Source organism: Pelecanus crispus, chromosome 12 (genome assembly GCF_030463565.1).
Source record: "Pelecanus crispus isolate bPelCri1 chromosome 12, bPelCri1.pri, whole genome shotgun sequence".
Classification (NCBI taxonomy): Eukaryota; Metazoa; Chordata; class Aves; order Pelecaniformes; family Pelecanidae; genus Pelecanus; species Pelecanus crispus.
Window position 1 is genome coordinate 8492122 of NC_134654.1, and position 23697 is coordinate 8515818.

General features: G+C 42.3%; 1 protein-coding gene across 6 annotated transcripts in view; it reads right to left on the reverse strand.

Moving 5' to 3' along the window:
• Nucleotides 1-23697, reverse strand: part of CUX1 (cut like homeobox 1) — a 286475-nt gene that overhangs the window by 132878 nt on the left and 129900 nt on the right. For 5 of the 6 annotated variants that reach the window (XM_075720282.1, XM_075720281.1, XM_075720280.1 and 2 more), the window contains 4 exons: nt 10154-10291; nt 6640-6763; nt 4599-4675; nt 3720-3786 (listed from right to left, as the gene is read on the reverse strand). In XM_075720282.1, coding sequence (XP_075576397.1) covers nt 3720-3786; nt 4599-4675; nt 6640-6763; nt 10154-10291 — 406 coding nt within the window. The remainder of the gene's footprint in view (nt 1-3719; nt 3787-4598; nt 4676-6639; nt 6764-10153; nt 10292-23697) is intronic. The other variant, XM_075720283.1, reaches the window with a different exon arrangement.

Consider the following 23697-nt stretch of genomic DNA (forward strand, 5'->3'; position numbering starts at 1 on the left):
AACAGTAATGTAACCAACCTACTGTACTTGCTGCAACCCAAGGTCCTTGTCCAATTACAATTCAATTAGGTTGGGGGAGAGGAGGGGTCAGAGCAAAGAGGTGGCTCTGGACCTCATCTAAAACTGGAATTCAACCGTTCTGGCTGGGAGCATTAACGCTCAGGTGGGAATCCCAAACACTTGCTCGGACTCTGGAGTGAACCAGAAGTGAAAGAGCAATGTTAGCAAGGCGAACAGTTTGTCCCCAGAAAACGAAGGAAATGCACACAAGAGCATTTCTTTTTCTACAGAGGAGGAAGGAAAAAAAAAGTCTGTTGCACTAGGAAAAAAAAAAAACCCAACCCCAGCATTCTTTAATTTTCCTGAAACTCAAGTCTGAGTTTGCTTTTCAGTTCCCGCTCTGATAGAATCTCCAGATCAAGCTCATTAGTGCTGGTTAAACCCAGGTTTGCTGATAGAAACGTGTGGGACAGCAAACAAAATCAGTATCAGGCCTCGAGAGAGGATGTGCCTCTTTAATTGAAAAAGGCAGAGTAATCATTCATTTATTTAACCCAGAGATGATTATAATCTGAAAACCTTGAAATCCTCTTACACAACAACTGTTTTGGCAAGCCCTTCTGTGTTCCAACAAATATTAAACTGTGCTTGCCATTTGTCTAAGGAATCTTGTATTAATAAACATGAAGAAGAACACTTTTACCTCCCACACTCAATGACAGAAGAAAACAAAGACCAGCTGTATTCATCAATGGATCCTTGTTCTGCACATAAAGGCTAATTACATTTTACTTCAAGCCTACACATGGAAAACTTTGCTGCTGCCATCTTGTCAAATTCAGCTTCTGATATTCCAGCTGACAGCCTGCAATGACTGCACATAATAAACTTCTTTTTGTCATTAACACCTTCAGCGCCCTGCACGCGGGGTATCTGCGTGACGCAGGGGCCAGGGGAAGGGGCACGGGCAGCCCCTCCGCTCCCGCTGCACGCGCGTTACCTGCTCGCTGGCCAAGGGAACCGGAGATTTTTATAGACTGGGGCGACAGAAGCTAACTTGACTGAAGATTTTAATTTCAGCAACTGATCTCATTTGCCTTGCTAGCATCAAGTTCGGATGGTACCTCACTTGCACGTAGTACTTTGAATGGGGACATTTTGAAGAGATAAACAAACAAGCTGACATAATGATTTCCAACTTTAAGATCACAACAACCAGTTGCTAGGACAAAATCCAGACTCCTTAATGCTGATACTGAACACTTCTTACTGTGTATTTCTTTTGCTTCTTTTTTTTTTTGTTTCAAAGATTTTCAAAGTTACAAACGGTTGAAAGACAGCTTTATTCCAAACTGAAAAATCTTAAAAGCACTGTTAGCTTTAAAAAATTGACAATTATCTTTTTTTTTCCTGAAGGCACTCCAATTCATCTGCATCAAATAAGTGTCTGCAAAAGTAACAATTCTGGCCTCAGATAAAAATCACATGTTTTTAAAACATAAAATTAAAATTCGCAATACAAGTAGCTTTTCAGACTTAGATCAAAAGAGGGTTTCTTTTTAGAAAGAATCAAACTGTCTTTCACTGGTTTTATTGGTGTTTTTTCAACATTTCTCCCAGCTTTTACAATTAAAATAGATGACTCAATTTCACTGTCTACATTCAGCTCCCTTTTCATGTTTTTCTGGATTTCCATATTGCAAAATTTGGGCTACAAACGCCACAGATGACTGTTGTTATGCAAGAACTATTCCTGCCACAAATATCCAAAACAATGATAAAATATTTCTGCCGTTATTAGGTCCTACAAGTTTGTTTTCACAGTACATTAGTTGGGGAGATAAAGTACATGCTTAATGTCTGCTTCAGGATTCAGCTGCATGATCACTATATTCTAGACCCAGCCTTCACAATCATTCTGCTACAGAATACAATAAACTTCTTGTTACTGCAGATGCTACTAATTTTACGTAATTCTATATAGATTAGGTAAGAATCATATTCAAGATCATATGCGTATCTTTCCGTGTGAATCTCTCTGAAAGAATGAAACACATTAGAAATGCAAACAAACATTTTAGAGTACATCTTTTGGTCAGTATAAGATAAATTACAGTACTTAGAGAAATAGTATTAAAAAATGAACCAAACATTCTGCAAATAAAAATACTGAAAAGGGTGAGGGGTTATTAGGTTCTACAGTGTCTACAACCACTGAGCCCTGATCTCTGACTGTTCCCCCAGAAGCAACTGCAAGACAAAATAACAGCAACAGAGCTGCCAGCATCAGATACGTGCAGAAAAAAAAAAAAAAGGCAATTTGCAGTAATTTAAGGCTCCAACAGAAACATCATTAGTATGCGTCTCTTAGAGAAGGATGAAATCAATGAGGGAACAAAAATACTTTTTATCACCTTATATGGAACTCAAAGGAAACTGGACTTACAGAGCAAAACCAAAATTTACCTAAAAGATTATCCTGAATGATGTAAAAGGTGTTTCAACTCCAAGCACTGATTCTTAACTACTATGGACTGAATTTTGTAAGCTCCAGGTTCCCCAGGTACTCAGTGGAGAATCAGATCCTCAATGCTCACAGAACCAAACGCTATGAAATTAAAACTTGTTGCCAATTTGACTGGTTTTGAAAAACTTGTATTATCTAGACTGCCATGAGCCATACCAGAAAGGACTTACCTACAGACAAAAACAAGACCACGTCAGTCCTCCCATCAAGCCCAGGCTATAGTTTCTCTTGCCCCAACACCGAGACTGCCAACAGCCTTCCTTACCACTTCTCCTGTACCAGAATGGGTGGTAAGGGCAGGAAGCAAGGGTTTTCCTCTCACTCACCCAATGACCTGCCTACTTGGAAGCGGAGGGGAAGCTGGGGCTCTGCGGGATGTGGGTAGTGGGCACAAGGATGCGACATGTGTCTTCCAACCCTTGCCCTTACAGCAGGCCAAGGACACCTATCTGAACCGGCTTCTTCTCTCCCATCCCATTTCCAGACACAGAAATGACTCTTTGGGCTTAATACTGCTGATCATGAGAATTCCTTCTCATTACTAACTTCCCTTAAATATGAAGGGTTCAAAGAAAAACAGCAGAAGTCTCTCTCTCTTTTGTTGTTTCCTGCACTGATTGTTAATAAAACCAGGGGATAATTGAAAACAGTAGCCATTAAGAAGACATGGATATACATTTTTGAGACAACCTTCATGTTCTACTTGAAAACAAGAACAATCTGCCAAAAATGCTGCTCTCTCTAATTTGGGGTGGATTTGACAGAGTGATGACTGCTGCCCCAAGAGCAGAAAGAACCAGCGTGCCTAACAGCGAAATAGAAATCCTTTACTAAACTAAATTTTATTTTCATCAAGATTGGAAGATCACAGTAAATATCCTATTTCTGAAATTGCCCTATTTCTAAATAAAATACGAGCAATACATACTATAAGAGATACATAGTAGATGCAGCACCTGAGAATGAAACCAGGAATGCAGCAGCATGTGTGCCAGGAAAAGTGTCCTGTTGGGTGGAAGAAAATATGAAAACTAATAATCTCTCTATAGGAGGCCAAATTATGACCATGTTTTCCAATAAATTTGGACTCCTGAACATCTTCCATCTCATCTGTCTCCAACAGACACATGCAAAACAAAAAAAGCAGTGGTACCCTGAAGGAAGACATAGAAAGAAAACAGTAAAATCTTACTTTGCAGTAGTTTCTTCATCGTATTTTGTTTTCAGATCAAATAGTTCTGTTCTGGTTTTTTCCAAGGCTAAAAGGCATAAACATGAAGCATTACAGCACTGTAACAGCAGTGAAAAGCAAAAAAGATTACTCCTTTTTCTTTTATTCAGCCATAAATAAAGCTGTACACCTCCTGATGAAAAATTCTTTGCTTTATCTTTCTACCTAGGCAAACCATTATGACTTAGAAAAAGCACAGCTTTCATTTTTTCACAATTTCTTATGGTAGTTCTCTTACATTTCATAAACTCCCAAGTTTCTGCTTAACAAAGCTCGACATTATTAATTTCTTATTAAGGTGGCTAAACTGCTTATTCATTTGAAATATTTATTGCAGTAATTCAGGGAATAAAATTTCTTGTGTTCTCAGAGTAAACAAAACCAAATGTGTCCAGACCTGGAATCTATAAGTATGCAGATGAAAATTAATGGCAAGCAAGTCATAGCAACAGGCAAGACATACTGGTAGAAATTGGGTTCATACTGAACCGAGATCACTACGTGTATTTATCACAGTTCAGAAATGTGTGAAACCAGAGCAAAACACAGGATGGATGAAAAGTTCCACGGCCTGCTTTAATTGCAGCAATGCTCTAATGCTGTACGTGCTTCGTGCTTGGCCTTGTCCACTTTATTTACCAATAGACTGGCTGCAACACAAGCATTCACTTAAGGTGTGAAGCCCAAAAGAAGCTCCGATTCACAAAGCACGTTCAAGCTCTGCTGGATCTCTCTGCACTTGCAAGAGCTGGTTCACACAGAGTCCTGATACATTTCATGATCTCTATCCTGCCGCCTCCAGCCTGATCATCGGTATAGGTCAGAATAGCGATGCCAAACCTGTTTGCAAAGCTTGAACTTTGTGTTCGGCTTCTTCCAGCTTCGAGGCTGTCGACATCTGTGTCTCCTGCAATTTTCTGTACAGGGAAGAGAAGAGGTGAGAACAGAGCTTGTAATCATGTTAAACAACTTATTTGTATTTTGCAAATTTGGAAGATCGAGTGATTAAATGTCTCAACTGTAATCAGACAACTGACAACACCACACAGACTACAAGGTGCTTCAGTGGGACCCATAAATCATGTCACATTGCAATACTGTTCATACTTTGCAGTCCCACTTATTAAAATTTTAACAGTGTAGCCACCTCATAACATAAGCTGTGAACATTATACAAGAGTTGACTGCTATATAAATGACAACTTTAGTGGAAGGTTTTCTTGAGCATAATTTGTTTTGGAAATGTCACACATATTAAGAAAATTGTCACCAAGCACCCTCTGTTGTACAAAGTTAGTACAATAAGAATGATACATTTCCATTTCACTGTCATAATGAAGAAATTTGTTGCCATAACTGATATAGTGAATAGATGCGGCAGCTGGTTCATCATAGCTGTAATGGATGCCAAATGCAGTAATATTATTAGCTACTCTTTAAAAAAACACACATATTTCAAAACAAATCTCACATTGATATTTTCTATATAACATGAGCAAACCTTTAATATGCTCACATTTCTTATGTCCACAGGCAATATTTTCTTGTTTGCGTCAGTTACGCATGTTTTAACATCATCTGGGCATACAGTCACTGCACGCTTTGCTACAGGCTAGGCTACAGGAGTTACAGAACTCATCTTTCAAAGGGAGTTGCTCCAACATCTCCCAGGAGTCGCTGCTTTTTATGACACTGCTTTTAAGATATTCCGCAGATTTCAGAATTGTGAAACTCAGCTTATGAAACTACCAGCATCCTACTTGCACTCCATAGGTTGCATAAATTTATTCTCCAACACTGATGACCAGGTTAATAACTATTTATAGTGAGAAACACATGCCAGTTCCCTTCATACCAATTTATATATTTTGACAACTCAAACCCTCTCTTATACACACTTTTATTTGCATTCCATGACCTGCCATTTTATTTTAAGCATACCTAAATCACACTTGTTAAAGCCACTGCTTACATGCTACTTATCAAAAAGTAATCACAGATATTGATGAATTAAAAAAGCTTTGCATTTACCGGTAGATTCTTTCCACTCAGACCTGAATTTAAACAACGAGCCCACCAGCTAAAAGCTCACGTAAACTTAAGGGCTTCCACACTGATTTGAACATACTATAGCTTCAATGTTATTGTTCCATGGGAGAAATAAATTGTCAAGGTAGAGAACACAGCCTGGAAGAACGCCTTCTTAAGACCCTTGGTCTTGTCCTGCCTGATTTGTTTGCTCGCTCACCTACAAGATTCAAACGTTCCCTGCAAATTTGCAGAAGAGTAGAAATGCATCCAAGATGCTTCCAAAAATCAATACTAAATAATTAAAAAACTTCTTAATTTCAACATGTAGAAATATGCAAACCTTTTCAGGGTAACTCAGGAACACATCCCCTCTCTTATACATCACCACAGGAGCAGGGGTGATGCATCTTTTACCCAGGCTCTGGGGTACAGTGTTTCATCTTAAACAGCTCAGGGTTGTACAGATTGTACAATGGTACTGTGACACACAAAGCGGACACAGCAGACTGAATTACACTGTCGGCTAATGGAGAAAGATTAGTGTCACAAAGGACAATACAGCTAGTGAAGAATAAAAGCAGGTTTGCACCCTTCTGAACATGACACCCCCCCCCACAACACTACCGCGAAGAAACAATCTGTCCTTGTTTTACTTCCACACTTTCACAATTGTTTTTCTGTGCAAAGTTGAGTATCAAATGATTCCGTGTCAAACACATAAATCACCAGAATCGCTCAATATATGAGCTGTCTCAGTACACTGAAGAGGGAGTCCTGGCTGGGAAGATTAAACAGAAAAATACATCTCTCCTCCTCTACAACACCTACAGACGCACACATGCACACTCACCTCTCCTTCTCCGCGAAATCATTTTGTAACTTTTGTTCTTTTTCAAGGGCTATATTCTCCGCTTGGTTCTTCAGGGTCTGTTCATATTCTCGGATTTTCTCTTTAAGTGCTTTTATTGTAACCTCTACAGAAAAACAATAGGGGATGAATGAGTTTACACAGCTCCACGTGGTTCCACAACACAAGGCTTTCTTTACCCTGTAGGCTCAGTGTGTTTTAAACTTTAGCTCTTCAACTCTGACACAAAATCAATGGATATGAGTCCCTTTGGAGACCTTTTACTCCCTAAATGTTAAATTGAACTTTAAGTGTTTAGGTTGAGAAGGATCAATGGAGTTTGCTGGAAAGCAGAGCAAAGAAAGTTCCTCTAACATGACTTTAAAAAAGAGGAAGGAAAAAAAAAATCAATTGTAAAATATGATATCACCTTATTGACTAGTCTCAAATTAGCTCGCTGCTGAGTGGAGATTAATAAAGTCCCAGCGTAGGTTTATGTATGCATTTACACATAGGACAGTTAATTCACATAACTGCGCTCATGTAAAAAGAGGCAGTTTTACTATGGTTCATGCACAGATGCAATCTAACACTAATTGAGCTCGTATCTGGGATACAGCTACATTCTGCTTCACAACTGATGAAAAATACGGCAGTTAAGATTTAACTGCTGTATTAACAGTAGATCAGATTCAACAGACACTCCGGAGCCCTTCATATTGTAGTTGCTCTGACTGCCTTGTCATCGACACTGGGTTTTATGCACAAGCATTAACCGTAACTTTCTGAGTGCACTTGTAGCCTTCCAGGGAATTTGCAGAAACTCTTCTCTCAGATAAAGAAGCTATCTTGCATTTACGATGCCCGGTAATGGATGAGAGAAGATGCATAAACCTGCAGAGTTAAGGCACAGCCTCTCATGGGCAGCATCTTGTTACGTGCCCTGATCCATTCCTATGCGAAAGCCCTTTGATCCCACCCACAGGAAAGGACTGAATCCTTATAGGGCTCATAAGAGGAAAAGCAGGACATTCACCAGAGTATGCTTTGTAACAATAATGGAATTTGGAAAAAGCGTTAGACTGCCAGAAGACTCGCAGCTAGGAATACATTTCAATGTACTTGCATGGAGATGCGGTGGTTTAAAGACATCAGCTTATTAACAGATGCCATTAACAATGCTTTAAGAAAAACCGCCGCTGGACATAAAAAGTTTCTCATTCTGCAGTAACATCATAGAAAGACAAACTCTACTATAAAAAGGAAAGCCTACAGACTTGGGGGAAAAAATCTCAATAATACCACACAAAACCATGTGTAATCCTTTCAAAGTCTAGACTTTTAGACTTGACTAGAGAACTGCAAAGCCAGACAGTAGATAGCTGGTGACAAGGTCCGCTCTCTGGGAATGACACCAAAGGCAGCTTGGGCCACCGTGACCACACAAAAGGCGGGGGGAAGAGCGGTAAAAATGATTGCCGGCACACCAACTACTCTTGAACGAAGGAGCAGGATTTTGCTAGCCGTGCAAAAGCCAGATGAGGCTCATTACTGAGTAACAGGCTGTGAAAAGGACATGTCACTTTTTTTTTTTTTTAAAAAGCAAAGGGAAATTCTTCTCTGAGATCCGGGAAGTAATACAAATTGTGATCTCTTCCTGAATAACCAAAGGATGCTCCTTCACACAGACAAAAGGATGCTCATTCATACGTACAAAGGATGTACTCTTTGTACTGGAGACACCTTTGCTCCAGGTATTTTCAGACATAAACCTGCAGAAGTATTCAGGTATATGGAGAAGCACCAAGCTAAATAGTCTCATGGAAATGCATATAGTTGCATCTTGACAAGGTTTTAATGTTTCGTTTTAAAAGGAAACAAAACTACAAAAATGAATGCAAGAAGTGCACAAATATGGGAAAAAATTATGACTTTTGTGACGAAATGTGTTTTTACCTTTAGGCACCTAACAACAGACGTGTTGGACAAGCACAGTTTAATCCTTTACACTGCTTGAAGAACTAGCTGCCGCCTTTACTGTTCAGGTCAGCTAAAGCTTGTTAGCCACTGCCATTTATATCAGTTTTGGAAGAAGTTCTTACAGGAACTGTATAGCTCTTACACAGTCCTCCAAACAAAGAGATTAACTGATCAAAGCACCCTTAGGTAACAACCGGCTTTTCCCTGGATATCTTATTAATCCCTGTTTGAAATGGAGTGTAAAACTATTGCACTGGAGTGAAAAACTGGAACAAAGACTGCAGTGGCAAAACAGAAAGAAGTTAGTGCACACTGGGGGAAATAAAAAATGCCAGTTTATGAGTGGTTGCAGCAAAAAACTCTGGAAGTCGAGATCTTTTCCACTTTCTGGGATGAACCATGCTGGATGTACAGGATGCACAGCCTCAGGACAACTCTGCACAGTGAACTGCAATTATTGTACATTTCCAGTAAAACTACTGTCGGGCTTAGAGCATTATGGCTCCCACATGACATCTTTTGCAGTCCAGCCTGAATCCTTGCATGCTGACACGTGTCCTTTCCATAGGTCACATCCTCTATGTTAAAACAGAATATATAACTGCATATACTATACATATTTTCTGCTGAAAATGAGATGTAACAAAACCAACTTAGTTACTAATGAAGCTTTCAAATGTCACCCACTTGGGTGCAACAGTTCCACAGTATTTAAAAAAAAAAAAAAATTCCCAAATGCCTAGAAAAATTTACCTTTCCACCACCCAGAACTGAATATTAAACATGGAAATGAAAACTCCCATGTGTAGGCAAGCAGGTGTACAACTCAGCAAATTTTCTTTCCTGGTGCAGGACACTTTCATCTGAATCACAAGAAAACTTGAACGGTCTTAAGCACAACAGGCTTTAAATCTCATTGAGATTTTCATGCGTTTTCATGTACTCTGGTCTCATTAAAACTTACTTAAATAATTAAACAGTATTAGCTTGTATTTACATTGCTCTATGGATAGTCTCTAGAGTAAATATAAAGTATGTATGCTGAATGTACTCCAGTAACACATTTCAGATTTAGACAAGGTAAAAAAGAGTACAGAAAAAGTTCCATTTTGTCCAGATTTGTATGTGTGTACAAAATACTGGATTTTTGTGTGTGTCTGTGTGAAAGGTATGTGCTGCATGCACCCACACACATTCAGCTTGATGTCAGCAGTAGCACTGTTTCTTAAAACATCTACATGTAACTTCAGTCAGGGGTGCGATTTTGAGGTAGCGCTGAAAGCTACAACCAAATATGCAGAATAACAGCTCCATTCTCTGACTTGCTGCTACAGAAGACAAAACTTTTAAAGAAATCCAAAGAGCCTACCCAAAGTCATACCTACACACATAAATACAGAAGCGGCTACAATAGACTATTACACTTTCTTTACTGAATTTCAATGCTACTGTCAACCCTACCCGTAAGAAACAAAACTGAATTTAATCCCAGTCTTCAAGTATGCATTAAAAGATGATCAACGAATTTGCAACCTACCCTGATTTTTCACCTCAGCAAATTCTTTATTGTATTCCTCTAGAGTTTCCCTAAGTTTCTGGTTCTCTGTTTCAATATCGTGCATACGTTGAACCTTCAGCTGAAGCTGCTGTCCTAAATCCAAGGCTGGAACCGGATCTGAAAAAGAAACAGTAAAATAAAATGTAAGATAACAGGAACACTGCGACTCACACAGTTCAGAGCACAAATGTCCTTTTTCTCGTCATTAATATTCATTTTAAGTGCCAGTAAGGCCCTACTTTGAGTTACTATTCCTGTATGTTCCTCATCCTGCAAACTTCAAAAAATGGTAATAGTTCATTGTATCTGTGTTACCCTTTAAATTGGGGGGTGCCTTCTTCATCCTGGCGTTCATCCACAGGGCAGCATCCCTGGGTGCAGACAGTCATGATATGAAGGCTTGTCAGAGTCTTAAGTTTCAAATTTTTGTTTGCAAAATGAGAATTTTGGGGTAAAAAGCAATCAAACCGCACGGCTCCCTGACAGCTGGTGTCCCTCACATACCTCTGCTTCTGCAGAAGTGAATTTCTGAAGCAAACTGTGCCCTCCTGCACAGCTGAGCTCAAAAAGGTTACTTGATCACGGAGATCTGAGCTATACTTTTTCTAATTGACAGATCAATGATTACCAGAAATATTGTGTGGATGTAAGTAATTCCACGAACCTTGGGTTTTGTGACCTCTGTTCCCTCTTCTTCTTATACTACTAATCGAATAGAAATTAGAAATTATTTTTAATGTCCTCTCAGTATTAATTCTCTGATGTTGGTCCCCTTCTGCTAAAGAGAGTCCTTAGCACACACCTGACGTGCGCACGCGTGATTTATTCTGGGACTTCTTCCCAGTCCGAATGGGAAAACGCTGGAGTCCGATGGACTTATAAAAGATTATTGAATACATTTCTGCTATGGGCGCCAGCATCTCTTGTGAAATGGCTGCAAAGATTTAGTCTCCTGTTGAGGAATGCTAAACACCAAACTCAGTGGATCAACAGCAGTATATATTAGGGAGTTCACTTAATTTTCAACCACTGCAGTCATTAATTTTTCAGACCACCCTCAGTCTCTGGAAACACATAATAAGTCTATTGTACCTCTGTTAACACATTAAGCATGAGCCTGTGTGTTTTTTCAATATGCCAGCGTTGTTTCATAGTTTATAAAAGAATAGTACTGGGATATGTTGAGCCCAGAGACATTATAAGTAGCAGCCTGCTGCATTTTGTTACTTCGGTTCTTCAACAGCTTATGGCATTACCCTGTTCATAATACAAAATCTAGGTTGCTTGTCATCTGTTCTCTGTACATACATAGTTTATGACTACATAGCTTTTTCATTTATGCTTTTTAGGCCAAATACTTTTCGTTATTATTATCTGTATTAAAATATTTATAATAAATCAAACTTAAAATGTTACTGTGGCAGAGACAGGGGGTACAGGTAAGAAATTAAATATAAAGTTTAAGTCACAGCAGTAGCATGAGTTAAAGGCTCTGCAATATTTATGTACGGTCCAATTAAGGTACGGGCTGTCACAACATCACCCTTCTCCCATGTAGGTCTGCCGACCTTTATCTGGAATGACCGTTTTGTCACACTTCTGCAGCTCAGCATTTCTCCGAAAGAGCGAGCCCAGGACATTCGTCTGCTGAACATAAAGAAAGGCTGGATTGCCTCAATCTAGCCACGTCGTAAATTGTTACAGGAACCGCAAAACATATCGGGCAGGAATCTTAAGCTTCAGCTATGATATTTCTATAAAATAGTGTTAAAATGCCACAACGAAAGAAACCGAACTTTACAAAATTGAGGGTGCACTTTCCCCTCCTCGTTTTAACAGGCCCACTGTAAAAAGCCAGAAGACCCACAAGAGGTATTTTGCTCCAAATACACAGGGCTTTTTATATTTAAATCGGTAAAGAATTAAAAGACAAAAATAACATGGGCATTATAAAGTGAATAATGACTAAACCTTTAGTCAAATTTGCAATCCCTGAGAAGCTTCATGTACAAAATGAAAATGCTTGCAATCTCATAATTATTCATCAGGACATGTATATTTAATTTAGCTCTATTAAAGGTTAATGTTCAAGTAGCAAAACAGTAGCAGAACAAACAAAATGTAAAAACAGTCTCTGCGCATTAAACTTCAAACTTTACTAGAGCCTATTTGAAGGACTAATGGCCTGCAGCCACTAAATACTGCTTAAGGACATGTAAAAAAACCCCATGGCTGAGGCACCTCTTAGACTTAATTTTTATAAACTGCATTAAAGAAAACTAATCGTTGCATGACAATAAAATGACCAAGACATTTTGGGCAGAGATACAAGTACTTCATTTCTTATGGCAAGCCCCAAGCTGCTCTTTAATCTCGAAAAAACCTAAACCCCCATGATTTCTGAACTATTTATAAGCACCAAGTATTCTGAAACAGGTAAAAACCTTACAGTCAGAATGATTTTTTTCTTACCTGAGTGGAGTGGATTTAAAAATAAATAAAAACGCTCTCCTTTTCCCAACATATGCACGCATGAAAAAGCATACCTTTTTATATTAACCAGACTTACAAAGCATGTTTCATGTCATTTAACAGGAGGTCACTGAATTTTTAAACAAGCAATGGACCAAAACTTTCGATTCATTACACAAACAACAGGCATACACATTTCAAAAAAATCAAGTGGTACTAGCTTATGGAGTGAGGCAAAGAATGAAATGCCTTTTCTGTAATCTGTAAAAGAGAAAAATCACCTCACTTAACACTTAAATGTGGAAAACTCATCACAAATTATTCTCTTGGCTTGAACCTTCTCTAGCTTGCAAAAGTTCAGAATCCCTGCTAGGCACAAGATAAGTAAGAAAGGAGAAAACTGGTAAAAGGACTCTGCTCATCCAGAGCTTTAAAAAGTCTTTAGCAAGATCATTCTTGCCCAAGAGTAAATTGAGATGCCTATTTTTATACTAAGTTTAGTATATTTTTTTCTATCCCTTCCGATTCTGTTCTACTTTCCTAATCCACTTGCTGCATACTGTACCCACAAGGCAGCCCTCTGCCTCACGTGTTCGCACGCAGCCCAGCACGCCTGGATCCGACCCCCAACGAGGCTTCCTCCACGCTGCCGTACGAGAAATAATAACCGCCGTATTCTGAAACCAGCGCCTGCAAAGCCTGTTCCTGCCTTGCCTTCCCAGTGAAATTGCCTTTTCGGTACCATGTCACAAGCACGTCCCTGTGCTCGCCGCTGTGACACAGCACACGGGGCCCTTGCAGAAGAGCTTCTGTCCTCATGAAGGAGGTGGACGGACACGTCTCAATGAACACAGAAGCGAAAAAAATTAATGTTATAAACATAACGTTATATTTATACCAGTTAATACTTCACATCAGGCAAGCTAGTGCTACGCAGCCGCGATAGCACCCCTCAGACTGTTCTCACAGCGCATCCATGCCCTGGCGATGCATCTTATGAATAGCAGCGCAAGAGAACCAGGTTTGGTTTTTTTGTTTTTGCTGCTGCTGCTGTGTACGCATGTAAACTACGTATTTGACGACCAATTTCCAAAGGACCGCAAAGACGGGTCTCGCTGAAACAGCGCATTACCCGGCGAGCTAGGGGCAGCACCCCGCAACCCCACGCTGCTTGTCTCAATGAACACAGAAGCGAAAAAAATTAATGTTATAAACATAATGTTATATTTATACCAGTTAATACTTCACATCAGGCAAGCTAGTGCTACGCAGCAGCGGTAGCACCCCTCAGACTGTTCTCACACCACATCCATGCCTGGACGACGCATCTTTTGAATAGGTGGACGGACACAGCTCAATGAACACAGAAGCGAAAAAAATTAATGTTATAAACATAACATTATATTTATACCAGTTAATACTTCACATCAGGCAAGCTAGTGCTACGCAGCCGCGGTGGCACCCCTCAGACTGTTCTCACAGCACATCCATGCCTGGACGACGCATCTTTTGAATAGGTGGACGGACACGGCTCAATGAACACAGAAGCGAAAAAAATTAATGTTATAAACATAACATTATATTTATACCAGTTAATACTTCACATCAGGCAAGCTAGTGCTACGCAGCCGCGGTAGCACCCCTCAGACCGTTCTCACAGCGCATCCATGCCCTGGCGACGCATCTTTTGAATAGCAGCGCAAGAGAACCAGGTTTTTTGGTTTTGTTTTTGCTGCTGCTGCTGCGTACGCATGTGAACTACGTATTTGACGACCAATTTCCAAAGGACCGCAAAGACGGGTCTCGCCGAAACGGCGCGTTACCCGGCGAGCTAGGGGCAGCACCCCGCAACCCCACGCTGCTCGGACCAAACCCGCCCTCAGCCCGATGGGACAGGACTAGCCGTGGCCAGCTGAATTTCCAAAGTGAGTTTTGGGGTTTTTAAAAAAGAAAACCCACAACCCACCAAACCCATTCCTCCCCAACCCATTCCTCCCTCATTCTGCGAGCTGGAAAAAGCCCCAGAGCTCAGCAATTCCATGCAGGTGTTTACACAAGGAGCGCCGTGGGCACCGCCGCCCTCCCCCGTCATTAGGCAAAATGACGGCCCCCCCCCCGGGCGCGCGGCTCGCGCCATGACATCACGCTCCCGCCTGCGTTACTTTTCGCCAGGGCACTCTAGGCTAATGTAATCATACGATTACATAATTAACCCAGCTGTCTCATTAAGAAAATCAACTGGAATTCAGGGCATAATTAGTCATACAGCAATTAGCATGCTGATGAGCAACTGATGAAAAGCTGTCTCGATATAGAGCAGGCTGGGACCACCCTCGTTATTTAAGAGCGGGGGAAGAGCCCCCCCTCGGCTCACGGGGAGCTCGGGCTGGGAAGTTCCCGTTTCAACCCCCTCGGCCCGAGTGGGTTTAGTGGCGGGAGGGGGGATCCGCCTCCTTCCCCTCGCCCCCTGGACCGCTTGGCTACTGCGGGGCGAGCGACGGGGGGCCGGGCTGCGGGAGGTCGGCCGGCCCAACGGAGCGGAAGCAGCGCGTCGCCGCGGAACGCACGCTCGCGGAGCGCTCCGGCCGGCCGCCCTCTCGCTCCGCGCACCTACTTCCACACAGGCGGATTATTTTTTTCAGAGCACCGCTGCGCAGGGGGAAGTCTGTCCGAGCGCAGCGCCCGGGGCAGCCCGGCCGGGAGGTGGCGGGGACGGCGGGCAGGGCCGGAGCGGGGGCGGCGGGGGCGGCGGGGCTGCCCGCAGCCGGCGGCGGGCACCGGCCGGGGCTGCGCGGCGGGGAGAGAGCGGCAACGCGCGGCCTGGATCGGGCGGGGCGGATCGGGAGGCGGCCCCGGCCCGGCAGCCCAGGCGGCCGCAGGGGGGGTGCGGGCTGGGCCCCCCTCAGGGCCCCCCTCAGGGCCCCCGCCGCCCGGCCGCCCTTGCGAAGCGGCCCGGCGCTCCCTGCCCGCGGGCAGCGCGCTGGCCCGCCTGCCGGGCTGCAGAATGCGTTGGGCTGGTATCTTAAAATGGAGCTCCTGGAGGGACTTTTCCAAAACAAAGGACTTTTCCGAACCCCCCACCTCCCCCTTCGCTGCAGGCCCGTAACGCTGGAAACGTTAAGCGAGCGAGTTAAGAAACGGCGCCGGAACTGCGGGGGCAATTAATATTTTATATCACTGGAAATGCGTTTCCTAAGGTTCGGATCTAAAAATAATTCATCGAAGGCAGCGCGTTTCTTCCAACAAGGCTGTACTTCTGGTGCCTAAACCCCACCGTAAGCAAAGCTTTCTCAGCGATCGCTCACAAACGCCCACACGTCGTGATAAGGGGGGGGTGTGTGTGTGTGTGCCTCCTTAACACAACTTTATTAACGTGATTTAACTTTTTAAAAAAGGCAGGAGTTCAGCTCGGCTGTCACGCTACTCCCGTCGTGAAGGAAAAGAAGTTTTGGACTCGCCACCGGCACCGCTGCCCAGCCCTGCCGCCGCTCTTGGCAAGGAGCGCGTCCTGGGAGAGCGGCTCTGCTCTACAGGCAGGACAGCGGGAAGCAGCCCTGGGAGCCTTGGATGCACCAAGAGCTTTCTTGGGAGGCTGCGTATCTGAAAATAACCTGAACATGTGTTTTAGAAAAAAAAATAATAATTACATCGTAGCTTTTGAATATTCAAACACCTCACAGCATACTTAATTAATTCATTAATTATTCCCCAGAAATTTCAGGGGTAAATTGAAATAGCCTAGAGAGACGGAGACAAAGATTTCATGGAATAAACGATAGCTTTCCTCCTTTTCCCCTATGACTCTGGTAGCCCAGGGACAGAAGAGTTATAGCCGTAATTCCGTTTGAAACAAAGCTCATCATCTTTCCAACTCCTCGCTTCATAAAAAACATGAAAAGGTTCGTCCTTCAATCAGGAGTTACACATATTTTCTTACTGCCCCACAGTAAGAAACCTCACAGGGTTTGGATCTCTCTCTTCCTTTTATTTTTTCCCCACTTTTTCACAGTGTTCCCCTCACCCTCCTGCTGTCAGGGCACTCTGTAAGGGCTGTACCAGCGAATTCAAAGTGCCCACAAGAGGGTGAGGGACTCTCATTTTCCTTACCAGCAAAAAAACAGAATCCCAAATTCTGCCGACCTCTGAAAGCAGTAAAGCAGCAAAACAATCCTGATGCGACCCCTCTGTATGGGGACGGGGGGAAGTCGCAGCAAACCGGCGCCTTTCCTCCCCATTAATCACGACAAGAGTTCTCCGTGGCAGCGCTCTCCGATGCTCGCAGGGTTACGTGAAACGATGCGAGATGGTGTATAGCCAGTTCGACCACAATCATACAGATCCCTTTGCCAGAATGTGGTTCTTAGATCTTTTGGGCTATTATTTAAAAAAATCCTTTATTTACCCTCCAATGGCTACTGCCGGAAAGATGCTCTAGCCCTGCCCCAGATTATGAGATGCACCTCTAACCCTAGTATCCAGAAAAGTCATGTAAGGCAGAGTAAATGATGGACTCCTGAGTGAATTGCATTGCAGTTCCCTGTATTTTCAAAGGAGTTACCAAAAGAAATCCTCAGACAAGTTTTTAGTATTAAAAGTGGGGTACGCATAATAGGTGATACAATATTTTATGGCACTATATGTCAGCTGAAAAAGGACCTAATGAGTTACAAGAGAAGCCACTGCAACTGAAAATGCTCCAATTTGATCGTTAATATTCTAATAATATGAAGACATTGGAATTTACTGCTCGCACACTAAGCACACAGCAAAGGACAGTTACAGAAAATCACTTGTACGCTTAAGTTTCATTTCTCTTTGAGATTATAAAAAGAAACAAGAACCTTCCACTATGTTTGAAAGCATTTCTGCCACAATCATCCCTTCTTTCTCCTAAAAGCTTCTGAATAGACTTAGCACTAAACCCTCCGAAAGCTGGGGTTTGTTCTAATTCCAGTTCACATTCCTGCAACTGGGAAAGGGAAAGTCCAATATTCCCCATCGCAGCCACGGTCTGCCTGTTCTGCTCCCAATATGCAGCACTGCTCCAGTCACCGGGGTTAGGGCTGCTCTAACTCCGCTCCCTGAAGCAACAGCTTTCGATGGGTGCTGCCGCAGTTACAACCTCCAGGTGAGCACAACCAGTGCCCGCAGGGATATCTTCTCTCTCATACAGCACGTTCTTCCTGCTTCTGTTCGTTGCATCCTTCCCCTTATCTGCACCTCCCCTCTTCCTTCCGTGCCTCCAGCCTACCAAGTAAAATAGGGCTTGACAACCACACAATAAATTTTTTAAAGTGTATGCTTTAGGGATATTTCTTCCTTTGAATATTTATTCCAGCTCTTACAAAGGAATTTATCCAATTATTAATTCAACGATAAAAACAAAAGAAAAAAGTATGTGATCAGACAAGCCCAATTTCAAGCCAGATATTCAGGTAACAGAGCTATTTTTAGTTATTTTGACATCAGTTTCAAAACATATGGATAAAGTGAATGAGTGCTAAAGATGAGAATTGGCTAGGACTTCGCTCTTCATCTGAAAATAACTATATAATGCTAACAGTATGCCCTACCAGCGTGCATTCATCCAGTACAGATGCAAAATTGTATTTTATGCTGTCTCTCTGAATTCAAACCCCGGAGGGAAGGAGGCTGAAGTGATTATGAGCTACTGCTGCATTCCTCAGCGCTGGACTACCCGAAGGCTGGAGCAGCATCCCAGGCGATTCAGACCGTTCTGGAACATAAAACGGTAGCAGCCGCTGACCCTACCAAAACGCTGCCCACAATCTCCCATCTGCAGCCCGGACTTTAAACTGTCCCTCTTACCCCCACCTCAGGCATTTCTTTGTGCAAAGGTTTGCAGAACAGTTTGGGGAAAATCACCAGTGTCTACAGTCCTGAATTTTTTACTGTACAGACTTCTCTTTCAGACCCAGCTTCCAGAACTGGGGCATTTTTCAGATGTTTATGCAACTCCTGTTTTTTACCTGGTCTAAACATGCTGGTGAAGCATCAAGTCTTCAGTTGGGACACAGCCACAAGCTAAATCACTGCCTGCAGCCACAGGGGTTTATCATGTTTCACTCTTTCAAGTATTAACGATGCTCAATTTTCTGCTTAATTTTATCAGATTTTCAAGTGTGTTTAGAAAGATACCTTGCTGCTCTGTTTGAGGGGGTGTCTGCACTACTTCCGCTGTCCATGAGCAAGTTCATTTTCTCCTAAGACTACTCACTGTAACACTGTTTTCTTTTCCCTCTAAGGTTGAGAAAAGGCACATGTTATGAATATTCATTTCCCTTGTAAAGTTAGGGGCAGCAAAAATACAAGCCTTTTAGGGGTCTGTCTTCAATTTTATTAAAATCTATTTTATTTGGAAAGGGATGACCGTTTTGACACATATTATTAACAAACCAGGAACCGTTTAAAATTTTTCGCAGTTTGTAATGGTACCAAACGTTTCTCAAAAATTGTCTGTGCTGATCAGTCTTGACATACCAGAAACTCGGGGTATACCATAACCCGATCTTGCTCTTTAGACAGAGTTTTGCCAAACAATTAACGATTAGCCCAATGAAAAGTGCTCTATTAACTTTTTCAAACTATGTTTTTAGTATTCTAGTTTGGGATATGATTAACACAGTCCCTTGGAGCAAACCTCTTTTCCTTCTCCCCTCTTCACATCTCTCTCAATTTACATTCAACCAGCTCTTCTCTACCAGCACAAAAAGCTGGGTGTGCTCATGTTGCAATTTAAGCAGATCATGCAACTTCTGGGTCATCTGGGTATGTAAAAGTCTATACAGACTTTCTGCTATCAGGGCTGGAATTAACCTTTATGCTTTCTGCTTAACATTACGCTTTACAAAAAAAGTCCAAACATGTCACATAACGTATATAAATACAAGTTCATACACATTTATCACCTCCAACATAAGCAGCGGATAATTTTTTGGGGGGAGGGAGGGAAAGCAAACCTGGTTTTCTCTTTTATCACCTTTAACCTCAGAACATTGATCAAATAACACTGTAAACTGAAGTCTTCCCTTAGCCCAAACAGCAATACGAGCTTGGAGAGTGTTGCTAAGTTGTAAATAATCACAAGCCCATGGAGCGATGGCAGCAAGCATCTCACACCGCGGCTAGCGTGGGCTCCGTGGTGAAGGAATGAAGCTCTCTTTATGGGTGAGAAACAACTTTTCATTTCTGCCTTTAGAAGTAATTCCCTAACACTGACTTTGTGCTTTACTGATTACTTATTTTAAAAGAAATTTGTGTTTCCTCAGCTAAATCGTTCCTTGGAAAAAGAAAACCCTATGCAGGGCAGTTTGAATTTGCAAGGCTGAACTGTGATTATATGTACACAAAACCACCACATGTAATGATGGGTGCGTGGAAGACTCCCTTGGAACTAGCCTGCTCCTCCTTCAAACCCCTTAGCAAGATACAGCCCCCTTGGCAGGGCGTGCAATTTATGACAGCAAGAAAAAGATAAAATTTCCACTTCAGCCATCTTTCACTGTTACTGCTTTTAATAGTTTCGATGGGGCACATTAAAAAAAAGAGAAATACTCTTCTTTTCATCCTCTCTGTTATTTTATACTTTCCTTAAATAGTGGGTCCTCTGAGCTAAAAACTGCGTCACGCGCATTATGTAGCACCAAACTTATGGCAAATCTGATCGCAAGAGAGACTTGTGAAGAGTCTCCAATAAAAACACACATACATCCCCTTTTACCCTGTAAGAGTCGTTCACTTTCTTGATGAGACAATTCCCATTAAGCAGAAACGAATACCATTTATGGCTCAACTCTAGAAGGCTGCACAGTCCCCACCAAACCGAGAGCAAATATTTTGCATTAATCTACCCTGATTCTCAAACATGTATATGCTGAAAAACCGCAACGCTTTTCCCCGTGATATTCGTATAACCGAGATGCAATACCGTGCCTCCAGTGGAAAGGCAGCACGGAGGAGTGAGAGCGGGTCAGGGCTCCATTTCAGCGAAGCGGAGCGTGGGAGGGGAGGCAGCCGCGGTGCGTGCGGAGGAGCGGCGGTGAGCGCGGGGTGCGCTGGCTGCCTGAGCACGGCCGCGGCTGGCACTGCTGCGCCCGCAGCCCGGGCACGCCAGTTTTACCTTGGAGTAAAGGGAGAAGCGGGAAGGAGACGAGCTTTCAGGTACTCCCCTTCGGTGGCAAGCTCTTAGCAGTGTTGCAAAAGATATACAGTCAGTTTTTATAGGAAAACAGCCACTGAACCCAAATTCGGTTTAGTTCTTGCCACATCAAGATAGCAGATTTTCTGTTGAAAGGCAGAATTCCTTCTTCTTTGCCCACACAGGAGCTGTGCTTAACAGGAGCAATACTGAAAACTGAGCAAATCCAACTGTAGCGCTGTGCAGTAACTGCACACTTAAAGACACAGCATGAAGTGAAACTCCATTTAACCAGTTTATCCAGATACTGTCATCTGGCATTCGCTCTGGGTCTGCACCTTTTAACTTTTACTTGAAAATTACAGCGAAGTTTTGTTTTAAAAAAGAAAACTGTCGTGAACACCGTTCCTTTCTAGAAGAAAAATGTTTAATTTTTAGTATTTTTAATGCTTAATATTTTTCTTTTGAAGCTTTAGAAAAACAGTATTATGAATATACTATTTCTGCAAGGCAACCCCACTCCTCCAAACACTTACACAACAGGGCTCCAGTTTCACTTGAAGTGTTTGCAAGATTAAGACCGTAACAGCCAAGGGTGCTAACATAATACACTTATTTTATAAAACTAGAGAGAAAGAAATCTTGTACAGACAGAAGAAAGCTTCCTCAAAATACAACCCCAACCTCCCTTTACTTCAAAATAAATATATTCACATTATTTTTAAAGGTAAGTTGTGACAACCTTGTTGATTAGTGCAATTCATGTGGCAGCATTCACTTCTCTCTAGCTCTCTACTGCATACTGAAAATAAGGCAATTAAATGAGAAAATTAATTCCATTAATTAAAAATGTTCAGTCTCAAGCAAGACAGAATGATCTGAGTGAGAATTACAGCTGTATAAATTTTCATAAAACAAAATGTTTTCCTTGACATGTACTTTCCTTTAGGAAGGATAAATTTTCCAGCACAAACCAATGATAATGCTATTTTAACAGTATCATAAAGCTGGAGAGAGAGATGAAAAGGTCTGTTTTATCTTTTAAAGAGAATCCCCCTGATGTATATAGGAAAATTTACAAGTAAAATACCACCCTTCCGACAAATTCCTTACTGGTGAGCCTGAGTAAAAACTCTGGTCAAGTCAGGAAAGAAAATCATTAAACTTAGCTGAATCCATAAAGCACCGTAGCTGGAGTTTCAATACAGATCATTTTATAGTAAAATTAAAATAGAAGCCCTTTTTAATTATATAAAGTGTGCACATTATTACTGAGGAGAGGAATACATGCTTTCCTCAAGAACCATAAAATTGGCTGCTGGGAATTAGACTTCAGCTGCAATTATTATATGGTCCTATAAAGGATATTGAAAGTCTGATAAAATTGCACCCTTGTCATGTAACAGTGATGCTTAATGCTAAATAACCACTCTGCAGCATTCCAGTCATAGCTTTCTCAAAACATCATAGCTCCCTTCTCACACCGAAAAGAAAACAGCAGGATTTTGGAGCTACAAGTATACCTAAATATTTGAAATACCAAATGGACAGGTCAAAAGATATGTAAAGCCACACAGAGGCAAAACAACACATGTGATAAATGAATACCGATGGTCTTTTATAAGGGAAAGCCCTCCATGGATACATACCCAACGTAAAAGACTACATACGATTAGAAGGAAATAGAAAAACCCAATACAATGAAGCAAGCCCCTAACTGCATACGCCTAACTCACCGCTACCACGTCGTGACAAATACCAGCGCCGTACATTCCTAATGGCTGTTTTCCTCTTCATTGCAGTATGTGTTGTAAACAGTGAGTATCTGTTATGCCTGCATACAGCTACAGGAGACTGGCCGGACTTACGCTCGGGAACCTGGAATTTGCTTTTAGCAACATCAGTATGCTCCTCATGTGCCTCTCAGGCCTGCAGATATAGCATGGGACTAAAACCTATAGATATTTCTAATCCCACAGACTCCATTGCACTCACAACTTAGCCAGGCCGAAATTTGTACATGTAGTAGGAATATCAAAGAAATACTTCTCTGACATGTAACATAAGGCATGTGCAGGGGAAGGCTGGACAAGAGAGGGATTGTGGAGCATGGAAGAAGGGGTGTAAATTTTGCTCTTGCAAATGAAGGAAAGGAGAAAATTCCTCGCCCTACAAAGAAGTACTGATAAAGTCCCTCACCATTTAGATCCTATAGCATGAGCGAGATATACGTTCAACCCCTTCTGTAAGGCTTTGGTCTGATTCTGCTGTTCAAGTCCCAGCACCTGTGAAAATGCCAGGCTTCAGAAAAAAGTCTCTGCACCAGAGCACGAAAAGGATCCCACACAGCTCTTGTTTGACACAACTACTCAGTCGTGAAAAAAACCAGACCATCAGAAATCAAACCTACTTGCCTCCCAACTTATGGCAGGGAATGAGCGCCCTGGGCTGTGTTAGGATGGTGATGACGGGGCTACAGCCTCTCTCCTTCGCACTGAACGGTGGACTTGCAGGCTGCAGGTATGCTGGACACGTTTTCACGGAGGGGTTTCCCTTACAAAACAGAGCTTGAGAGCCCACCCCATGCCCATGCTACTCGTGCCGGTGCAAAGTGCCCGCACCCTGGCAGCAGCGGTCGGGAGCCTCTTCGAGTCAGCCGCCTCTTCCCGCGGCACCAGCGGGTGTGCAAAGGAAGCTGTTCACCTCTGGAACGTTACTAAGACTATGAGCAGGAAACAAGTAAACAAAAACTCACAGACCACAGCTGATTAACCTAAAAAGCAACGTTTCTGAGGCAACTGTGGTCTAGGATGAGCATGGTAAGTCCCCGCATCTCTCTACGTATGCCGCACTTAACCCAGCAGGAACTGGCCACTGGGCACTACTTGACTAT